This window comes from Anopheles coustani, chromosome 3 (genome assembly GCF_943734705.1).
Source record: "Anopheles coustani chromosome 3, idAnoCousDA_361_x.2, whole genome shotgun sequence".
NCBI lineage: Eukaryota > Metazoa > Arthropoda > Insecta > Diptera > Culicidae > Anopheles > Anopheles coustani.
The window spans coordinates 16901600-16911952 of record NC_071288.1 but is presented as its reverse complement, the minus strand read 5'-3'; the positions used below and the strand labels follow the sequence as shown (position 1 = coordinate 16911952).

General features: G+C 46.8%; 2 protein-coding genes across 3 annotated transcripts; both read right to left on the bottom strand.

Annotated features, from left to right (window-relative positions):
* Positions 1-1753: 1753 nt before the first annotated feature.
* On the bottom strand, positions 1754-7224 carry LOC131272046 (LIM and senescent cell antigen-like-containing domain protein 1). Of its 2 annotated transcripts, none has more exons than XM_058273662.1 (6): positions 6887-7224; positions 3694-3810; positions 3252-3557; positions 2924-3182; positions 2708-2849; positions 1754-2641 (listed from the first exon to the last, which is right to left on the bottom strand). In XM_058273662.1, exons 2-6 carry the CDS (start codon positions 3795-3797, stop codon positions 2442-2444), a joined length of 1011 nt encoding a protein of 336 aa, XP_058129645.1. In that variant the 5' UTR covers positions 3798-3810; positions 6887-7224; the 3' UTR covers positions 1754-2441. The 2 variants fall into 2 exon arrangements, with proteins under 2 accessions (XP_058129645.1, XP_058129644.1); XM_058273661.1 differs by lacking the exon at positions 6887-7224 and adding an exon at positions 4389-4522.
* A 56-nt stretch (positions 7225-7280) lies between these two features.
* Positions 7281-9262, bottom strand: LOC131272047 (ATPase H(+)-transporting accessory protein 2). Its single transcript, XM_058273664.1, has 4 exons — positions 9136-9262; positions 8705-8928; positions 8118-8633; positions 7281-8042 (listed from the first exon to the last, which is right to left on the bottom strand). Exons 1-4 carry the CDS (start codon positions 9176-9178, stop codon positions 7854-7856), a joined length of 972 nt encoding a protein of 323 aa, XP_058129647.1. The 5' UTR covers positions 9179-9262; the 3' UTR covers positions 7281-7853.
* Between the last annotated feature and the right edge of the window lie 1091 nt (positions 9263-10353).

Here is a 10353-nt window from a genome sequence, read left to right as displayed (position 1 = left end):
GACATGCGACGCTCACTATCACTACCGGGCCGGGCAGTTTCCCTCCAAATGGATGGAAATAGATATCCCCGATGATGGGAGGATGTAGTAATGATAAACAATAAAACCAACTTTTTTCACGCTCAAATAGTACACAAAGACATGGTTATAATAAAACCGAGTGGTGAGCAAGTGAGCAAAATTTACCCAAAAAAATAATAATAAACTACGGCATACATTGAATATTTAAAACGAAAACGAAACAAACAACAAACCAGCAGTGAGAGAATAAAATACTACAGGCAATAAACACAGAAATAAGACAAATAGAATAGATGGACATCTCGACCCGGGCGCGGGTTTTTGATGGGGCCCGGGGAGCAAAACTGGAACGTCGAAAGGAATCCACTTCCTCCGAATGGTTCCCGGTTCTCGTTCCCTTTCTCTGTGTCATTTTGGTGCGTTTTTAAAAGTTGGATATTGGTAATCACGAAAGCGTTTGGAATGGCTCGGCAGGGAGTGTATGGGGATAGGAGGTGAGATGATGCTGCCTAAGAAAGGGTAGAGGGTAGGAAATCCCTTGGCGTTGCAAAATCGCAAAATGGCTCGCGACGGCACGGTTTCGTTGTACTTTTTTTAATTTTTCCTCGAAAACAATAAGAATTGAATCATACGAAACGTGCGTAGCTGAGCGTTAGCAACGGGGCAGCGCGCGCAGTTTGTAGTAGTGGTAAAAGCAAATGTGTAAAACGTAAGCAAAACAAATCTAAACAATGTCTAACGGGCAAGAAATAATTGAGAGTGTAAGGCCGAGAGGGAGGTAGCAGAAACAACAATGTATGCAAGAAAACCCAGAAATACGGAATGAATTACAAACAGATGAAGAAGAGGAAAAAAACACTAAACAACAACACAAAATACCACGCATGCAAAACACACTAAACAAACAGACACACACAGCCACACAAACAAAACAAAACAAACAAAAAATGATAAGGTAAATTTAGTACGATGGCTTCATATGTGATTATAAACGATTAAAAAAAAGTAACAAATAAAGTAAGAGAGCGTATGAACGGTGGTAAAAATAAATAAATGAGATAAAAATACGAAACGCGAGTGTTTATTTACTTTCCTATTGGTTTCTTGGGGATGTGTTCTACTTTGGTCTTTCGGCTTGTTTTTCTTGGTCGTCTGAATTTAAAAACAAATAGACAAAATATTGTAAAAGATGTAACAATTTCCCACTTTTTCGCTTGTTTCCCACATTTTCGCTTTTTGTCCGTGGAAATCTCGACACCAAATGTACCGAAATTCTGATTTCTGATACCAGGAGACAGGACCCTGGAAAGAGGTAGCACGTGCCGTGGCATCCCTTCGGGTATCAAAATTCTGCTGTAGATACCAGGAGAGCAGAACATACCAGGAGGTACAAGTCACCGAAAAACCGTTATGAAAAAGCACCGCTGACTAGACTGAATATATCCGAGATTCGTCGTTTGATACCAGTCGAGAAGAACCTGCCAGGAGGTAGCTCGTTGGATGTAGTAGCTTTCTCTTTCTTAACTACGGTAGAATGGCACCCCCGGGACTCTACTCGCTGATCCGATAAGCGCGAAGGGCTTTGGAGAGTACACCTCCTATCGGAACATGCGACCCTGGGACAGTTACACGAGACACCGAAGAACGGAGACGCATTTTCGGATGTCAATTGAAACGTTTCAACCGAGCCATTTTTCATTCGTGTGGTAAACCAATAAGCCGCTTTCTTGGGGTTATTAAAAACACATCAATTTATTACTCCATCGCTCTAAACATTGTTTCCGTGCTTAGTAAAATTTTTGTCATTTACTGAACGCAAATGATTTTAATAAAGACGTCACATTCAAAAAGAAAGAGTATAAAACGCTTCCATTCTATACGCCAATAATAGTACTAATGCTAGCTGTTTCTTGGTTTGTTAAAAATTATTCAATAATCAAAAATACTAACACACGAACACACAAACACACGACGGTGGTTAAGTTTTGTGCTAGAATTTTTTTCCATTACATTTGATAAATAAGCTGCACGAAGTATAATATAATCGAGCACCAAACGAGTGATTGGGGTGTTTGAGGTTTAAGTAATTCAATCTCTGGGCTTCAAAGGCAGTAAATGTAGGCACACTTTTCTGTCCGTTTCAATCGAACTCACTGACTGGGAATTTCGTTTTAAGACAGGCACTGTTTGTTTGTTAATGTCTAGTTATTAGTAAAATTATTATTAGTATGAGAACACGACACGTCCGGATGGAAAGAAACAATTCTCCACTTTCCTGACGTCCTATAGTGACATGTTTAGTTTAGATTACGATTAGTTCGTGCGTGATTCGATTCCATTGCTTTGCATTGTCCACTTGTAGTATGCTCTGTTTTGCTTGGCACAGATTTTAGTTTTGCACGGAACCGTACGGGGACACCTTACGGGACCGGCTTCTTGAGGGTGTTCTCGTGCGAAATGCGCAGACGGCGTCGCAGCTCGTTCGGGAACCGTTCGTAGCATTTCTTGCAGACCGGTTTCTCGTCGTACTCGAAAAATTTGGACTTCTGGTCGAGCTTCTGGTCGCAGATCGAGCACGAAAAGTGATGCACGCACCAGGCCTTGTTGAGGGCGGTGAAAACTGCCGAGGGGGGAAAAACGGAGTTTGTGAATTGTGTAGAAAAGATAATAAATTGCTAGAACTTACCATCCCCGGCGATGACCTGGTTGCAAACGAAGCACAAATTGCCGAAGAGTTGATGATAGTGCGTCTCGCAGTAGGCCATTCCGCGCTTCTCGTAGTGCCGATGGCCCAGGAACGGTTTCTCGCACTTGGCACAGACAAAGTGCTTTGTAAGGAAAACAATTAAGTTAGAAACTCATTCTCACACCCCATTCGATGGAAGATCGAAGATGAACGTACCTCCACGTGCCAGTGCTTTCCCAGGGCGGTAACAACCCGCTCCTCGATTGGACGCCGGCAAGCACCGCAAATCGGAATGCCCATCCGATCGTGACATCGCAGACAATACAGCTCATTCATGTCGTTGGCTGCGTAGCCCGTACGATTCTTCACCTCCCGCGCCGACGAGTCCAGCTCGGACCCGCACGAGGTACAGTTGAAATGATACCCGTGATAAACCTCTCCTCGGAAGCGAAGCGGTGCATCATCAATGATGCCACTGCGGAGAAGAAAAAATTAAAAACGTCGTAATCATGACGTCCCTTCCTGTTTGCCCTCGATAACTTACTGGCACTTGTTGCAAATGTGCTTCCCAAGTCCGACCTCTTTCTCCTTGCGGTTGCAATCGTGACAAAGCGCTCGGTTCTGGTTTCGGATGAAGCCCGAATCGGCCAACGGGATGGCGCACCGTTCGCACGTGAAACACTGCGGATGCCAGTTGGCCGCCATCGCTTTAATGACACGCCCGATGACGAAGTTATTGCACTTGTTGCAGCACGGCGCAAACAGGATGTGGAAGTCCTTCTCGCAGTACTTGCGCCCCTCGAACTCGTAAAAGATGCCATCTTGGAACTGGCGGAAGCACTGGGCGCAGCTAAAAGAAAAAAAAATATAATTATTCCATGAATACAAAATACCATTTTCGAACGAAAGCATTTGAACTTGATAAACAAATTAGATGGCAAAGCCTCCTTTGTTTTTAGTTCTTACATGATTCTTCTAGTACTTACACAAAGCATTGCGTATGCCAGAGTTGGCCGTTCGAGTTGACGATCCGTTCATGGGGCTCGAATCCCTCGTCGCACCGGGTGCAGTGCATGGTGCCGAGCGACATGTTGTTGCTCACTCTGAAATTGACGATGGAAATAAAAGGTTATTAAAAGGAACCCCGTACATATGGATTAAAATACGTAGTATGACATGGTAGACGATTAAAAATAGCGATATGATGTGGTAGACGGCTTTTCAAGGATGATATAATGGGAGTTAATATGGCACATAGAAAGCGTAGATTTTTCCTTCAATTGAACTGAAGATAACCGATGGGGAAAATGTGCCACTTCCTGGAGCACAGAACATGGAGGGCAGCACAGCATTACTATGAACATTGAATCAAGCCACCATTGCCATTTTAGCTATCAAAAACAGCGAACAGCAAGCTGATATGGTGAGGTGTGTCTTATTGGCGAAGCTGAGCCATCGATGAGATTTCAAGTGGCCTTTCAACAAACGCTACCAAAGAAATGCATGAATCAGAAACTGGAAAAAATGGGTCCATAAATAAACAACAGACGTGATTCGAATAGGACGCCGCAAACTATTCGACTAATGAGTCAAATTGACATCACCATCGCAACCACGTCATCGACGGCGCCTGCTCGCTCCGGTTTGGATAAAAAATGGGTTTTTCTTCCGATCCACTAACCCGGTCATCGTCTGCACGTTCGAGCGGCCAAACTGTTCCCACGACTCCATCCTTCGTCCCGGTGTAACCGGTGTGACCGGTGTGTTCGGTGCGGCCAACGTTAAGCCACCGGTGGCGGCGGGAAGATTCTGATAGGCACTTGGCTGCTGAACCGCGGCTGAACCGTTCTCTCTGCCACCGACGACGTTCTGGTACTGCTGCTGATGGTGGAGTCGCCCCGTCGTCGCTGTCGTCGGGTTACGCTGTTGCATCGGTGTGGAACTGCTATCGTAAGGATATTTATTCGTGGTGCGTTGGCTGCTTGTGTTGGTGAACATGGTGTGCGTTGTTGAAGTTGCTCTTATCGGCGAGCGAGGTTGCTGATAGTAACCCTCCACCAGTTGGGCCGCCTGCGGACGTTGTGGGTAGGAGACGTGCATGGGTTGCATCGGAGGCGGAAGTGTCGTCTGCTGAAGATGATGGTGCCTCTCGGTGGTAGTGTCACTACCAGAGGGCTTCATTTGCATTGCATAAGCGCCAGTGTTGGTCGGGGGGTAGTTGCCCTGGTTTGGACGATCTCCACCCATATCAGACATGGCGCCGGGACCCGTTCCGTTTCCTGCCTGCAGCAGATTCTCCTTCGACGTTGTGCGACGCTTGTAAAGGTTGGAATCTTCGAGTGGTTTCAGTTTAAGTGCACTCATCACGATCTCTTCGAAGGGTTGACCGTCAGGTGATTTGGCCTAGAAAAGTGGCAGCGCACTCGCTAATTTCCTGACGAGGCAAAATGAAACACTACACCACCGACGCGCTTAGAGGTACTTTCCACACTGGCCTGGCTGGGTTCTCCGGTTGCCTGGGATTCGCAGCTACTTTGCGACGTGTCAGCATGCGACGTAAAGCGGTTTTACCGCTTTCAGCCAGCCGCACATCAGGGGATTACTGTCCGTCGGTTGATAAAGAGAAGCCTTCGACACCGACAATGGCAATGGATGACCATCACACAGCGAGCGCTGGCTCGGCGATAAAATAAAAACTCAGTAGCCCGTCATCGCCCGTCGGTGGCGGATGTTATGGTGGTAACGTGGAACGAAGTTGAAAAAAGCGCCTATTACGAACGTCACGTAGCCGGTGGTGGTGGCATCACAAACTCGTTTGGCCGGGATTCGGGACGGGAGAAATTAACATTTGCTGCAGCGCCCAATGGAAGTCCTTCCATTTTGCCCCTTAGATCGATGCCAGGAGTCTGGCTGGCGCGGGATTCTGTCGTTAAAACGATCGATCAAGTTTTCCTAAAACGGGCACGTTGGACGATGGACTCTGGCATTCGTTGCTTCCCGTTCCCATGGAAGAGAAAGTACGGTAAATTCCGACGAACATTTGTGCCGTTTAAGGTAAAATCAACCGAACTAAGCGGGCCGAGTGTATCCGATAAGGAAAAGGCAGGAATCCTGTGTCAAGCAAGTCAGTGCTAACCTGTGTGTCCGCGTTTCAACAGAATCGACGTTTTTGGTAGTGATTTCTTTTTTCAGTTTACGGCAGCATTTAACAGGTTTGTTTTTCACCACTCTGCGGAACCGATAATAATACATCGGAAGGGACAAATGTAGGTTTGATGGAAGGAAACGAAGATGGACAAAACTCGTTTCCGTCAACTCGAGATGAGAAACAAGCAAATCGTACCGGGCAGTGCTCAGGTAAACGGCTTGGCGACAATACTTGTGAATTGTGCTAAGTGACTCTTCCCCGTGAAATGTGATAAGTAACTTTTGGAATAACATCATACAGGAATTGTTTCTGCTGCATTTTTTCAACAGACGTTAGATCAGAATAGAAGTTATGTGGTTACGCGATTAAGTATAGTTTAGATACAACATTTTACAAAGCGTTTCCGATCCGAAAAAGAGCGAGAAGTTTGCCCTGATAATTTTAGTAATCATTGAAACTAAATTCTATACAGTTACTTTATTTAGTGGTATTCAACATACCATAGCAAAGCTAATGATTTCGTGTTATAAAGTGAGAATGTTGAATGTGATCGGTTGTCAGTTTCGTTACGAGAATCCATGTTCCTCATTAGAATCCGAGATTAAAAGCAAGTGTTTTTTTTTTGTCAACTTGGATTATTTCATATTTGTCTGTTAGAACATTCAATTTACAGTGTTCCTGTGTACCCGATCTTTCAAGGGAAATTATCCCACGCGTTTTTGTAGCTTACCCTACGATTGGAGGCATGTTCTAAATACGGACTTAACGTGTATCTCTTGGCCAATAACTCCGAATATAGAACGCACAGGATCGTGGTCTTAACCAGCGCTTGATGGAAAATTACAAAAACGCAATCGTCAGTCAAGATCGAATCAGATTGCCTAGCATATTCGACTGTGTAAATGCATTAGACCTTGGAAGGTTGAGTAGGCCGATATGCTGTGCGCCAGTCTCAATTCCTCCACAAACCAACGGCGATGAGCTCATCGAGCACAGACGACTTTTTTCTCTACACATTGCTGAATACACACCTCTTGGCACCTGGATGGAAGAGCGGATGTTTATCTAGCAAAACGCCAGCGTTTTCGCCAATTCCACTGTTGTATTGATAAGGCAGTCGATAACGTCGGATATCACGCGCTCTTGCGACGCAAAATAAGGCACTTTCTTGCAATAAAACTTAAATAACAAAACGATACGCTAAGCAACAGTCGGGCGCTACTTTTTTGTTCCCCGTGGGAATGGCGAACGATCTGACAGCTGTTGTCAAAAACGTGTGTAAAAGTGTGCGTGTGGCGAGCCATCGCCGTTTGTACGTTCAGATGTGCCGTTAAAAATTTTGATGAATTTTATGAATAAATAAAATGTTTAACCGCAGATTACTCATTTCGTTCTTTCTTAATTCCATCCGAATCGCACGTCCAATAGATAACTTTGGAATGTTATCCTCCTTTATTTTCTACTCCTTACGAAACTCAAATAAACAACAAAGTTAAAACAAAGGGAAAATCGGTATGTGCTTTTTTTTCTCCTGCTGCTGCATTAAGTTCAATGGTTTGCTGATTTGCAGTCGATTTTCACTTGTGTGGAACCACCGGGGAATCAAATAGGGGACGACATCGTTGAAGGGTGGAGCGATGACGATGCGAAAGGGCACGCACTTAACGGTGGTATGGTCGCAACATTGCCAACGGGAAGCGTACATTGCACGACGATAACGGCGGTGTTTGGCGCAGGTCGGAAACCTCGTGATGGATATTTTACGACGAAAGAAAAGAATAGTCCTTTTTGGTGCCTTTCCCGATTATCGTATTCCAGCAGATGGGCAATCAGATCAGACGGTATGCAGTGGTAAGTTTGTTGAAATACTTCTTGCTATACATTGCGATTACGGTGCATATCCTTCTGATCGTTTGATGGTAAGTTTTACGGGCGGGAAAAATGGAATAATTTAACTATTTGCTGGAGCACCTTCACTTCACGTACGGTCTTAAGGATTTAGTTGTCCTTCTTCATCCTGGTGGAGGTCATGCGGTAGATGATGGAGTCACGACCCGGATCCATAGTACCGATCACGATCGAGATGGCGATCAGCGAGAATGCGAGCACAACGCTGAACCACAAAATGATGTTGAACATGACCGGATAGTTGCTGTTGTACTTCAGAGCCAGGTTCATTGGGTTATCCTACAAATGGAAAGCGAATTTGGCACATGGTTAGTCAAAATTGTCATGAGGAAATTAATTCTCAGTGTAGCTTACGTCTACTGTCTCCTGTTTCGGCGATGTAGCCTGACGCTTGGATCGTACAACTAGCTGTCCTTCGCTGGCCGTTACCAGTCCAATAATAACTGAACCATCGAAAGCCTTTTCGGCAGCAGTTTCCAAACTTTTGAGTGCATTGACGAACAGTTTCTTCGCCTCATCCAGGGCGGGTGCGCTGGACTCGTGGGCAGCCAGGATGGCTTCGAAAGAAACGCGCACGACGTGCACGGTCGGGATGCTGTCGGTCGACGTCACGAGCAGATCGCTCAGTCCGTTAATGAAGGCGATCTGACGCAGGAAGTCCGAATCGGCCTTGTTCGATTTGGGCTTAAGGTGCTGCGGCTTTACCTCATCATCATCCGGCTGAACCGTACCAAGTGGGGTCGTGAAGCTGTCCGACGATTCCTTCAGGTCGACCTCGAAGCTGACACTATGATGATCGGCCGACTTCTGGATCAGCTCGCTCAGCGCAACGGATCCGGTGTTTCCGATGAGATCGAAACTCTTGGCACCCTACAAGTAAACAGTAAAACGTACCCTCTTGTAGTCCAGCCAACTCCCGGATCGTCAAGCAGCCTTCTTACCTCAACCGGAAGGGAGTCCAATCCCTCCGCGACGACTACCACGGCACCATTGGCGGTGTTGAACGGATCCTTAATCACCATGCCGTCCCATTCCGAAGGGAAGCTAACCGAATAGCCAAGGGCGGCACCGAACACATCCGGAAGCGAATCCGAGTCCAGGCGACTGTTTCCACTGAACTCGACGGATTTCGGGGAAAACAGCACCGACAGTTGATCACAATTTGCTACGAATAAAGAGACATTTACAATGAATTCATCTGCTGTTTCCATACATTTCACCACCCCTTCTCTGAGCCAGAGACTGGCCAGATGTAATGTTTATATTGTCCATAACACAAACTCCCAGTTTGCCATGTTTGGTGAACTTTTCCAACACAAAAAGTCGGGTTTTCCAATAGCTTCGCACAAATTGTAACACAAGAAACACTTACCCGCAGCAAAGAGCGCAAATAACAGGGAAATCGCCCGTAACATCTTGTCGACCAGTGAAGTTATCTGTGCCGTCCACCGATTTTGCACTTGTGATCATATGACGAAAGGAATCTTTCAATTGATTTTTCGTACCACTTTCCGCAGTGTTCCTCACGTGACACATTGTGCAGGGCTGTAGAGGTGGGTAAATTCGACAAAAAATCGGAACCGCTTCCGAATGACTCCGCTAATATCGGAATGACTCCGTAAGGTAGGTGCAATACTCCGAGCTCGGAACCGTCCGGAGCCGTCCGGAACCGTCCGGGGCCGCTAGTCGGCAGTCGGAGCCGTCCGGAACCGTCCGGAACCGTCCGGAGCCGCTAGTCGGCAGCCGGAACCGACCGGAGCCGGAGCCGTCCGGAGCCGTCCGGAGCCGACCGGAGCCGTCCGGAACCGTCCGGAGCCGTCCGGAACCGTCCGAAACCGACCGGAGCCGGAGCCGTCCGGAGCCGTCCGGAGTCGTTTGGAGACGTCCGGAGCCGTCCAGAGCCGTCCGGAGCCGTCCGGAGCCGTTCGGAGCCGTCCGGAGCCGTCCGGAGCCGTTCGGAGCCGTCCGGAGCCGTTCGGAGCCATCCGGAGCCATCCGGAGCCGTCCTGAGCCGTCCTGAGCCGTTCGGAGCCGTCCGAAGCCGTTCGGTGCCGTCGGAAGACGTTCGGAGCCGTCCGAAGCCGTTCGGTGCCGGGCGGAATTGTGGGTTTTACTAAGCCGGAATCGGAGCCGATTTAAAGATGCTCGGAAGCGGTTCCGGGCGGTGGGTGCGGTTCCGAGAACCCATCACTACAGGGCTGCCATGTCATGCTCTAGAAAAGTGACAGCTTTTCCCAAATACAATTAACAGACAGGTCGGGTCAAAGCTGTTTTTTGCTCCGCCATTGTTGTGACAGTTGGTTAAAAAAGTGTTTTAAAAAAAAATCCAGCTTACTTGTGGGAGATCTCCGCCAAAATCTTCGCGAAATAGGTAGTTGGTAATTCTAGATCACAGTATCCATGGTCTTGCGGATAGAAACTGCTCTTCTGTGTGAAATCATGTGATATGGATCCTTTTGCTCGCTGTGATTTCCGAAATTAAGTGTGTTGGTCTGCCTTATACCCCGTTTTCCTCCAGAACATATTTCGAACGCCTCAACTCTTTGTTCTTTTGATGAAACATACCAAATTTGCAGTTTTACCCCACTTT

What these genes read in the sequence shown, in the direction of transcription:
- LOC131272046 (XM_058273661.1), bottom strand. Translation starts at nt 4,438, where the DNA reads ATGGAGTCGTGGGAACAGTTTGGCCGCTCGAACGTGCAGACGATGACC. An exon ending in AACGTGCAGACGATGACCGG is followed by an intron (nt 3,811 to 4,388) that starts GTTAGTGGATCG and finishes CGTCAATTTCAG; the next exon opens with AGTGAGCAACAACATGTCGC. An exon ending in CACATTTGCAACAAGTGCCA is followed by an intron (nt 3,183 to 3,251) that starts GTAAGTTATCGA and finishes TCTTCTCCGCAG; the next exon opens with TGGCATCATTGATGATGCAC.
- LOC131272047 (XM_058273664.1), bottom strand. Translation starts at nt 9,178, where the DNA reads ATGTTACGGGCGATTTCCCTGTTATTTGCGCTCTTTGCTGCGG. An exon ending in ATTTGCGCTCTTTGCTGCGG is followed by an intron (nt 8,929 to 9,135) that starts GTAAGTGTTTCT and finishes CTTTATTCGTAG; the next exon opens with CAAATTGTGATCAACTGTCG. An exon ending in CGAAACAGGAGACAGTAGAC is followed by an intron (nt 8,043 to 8,117) that starts GTAAGCTACACT and finishes TTCCATTTGTAG; the next exon opens with GATAACCCAATGAACCTGGC.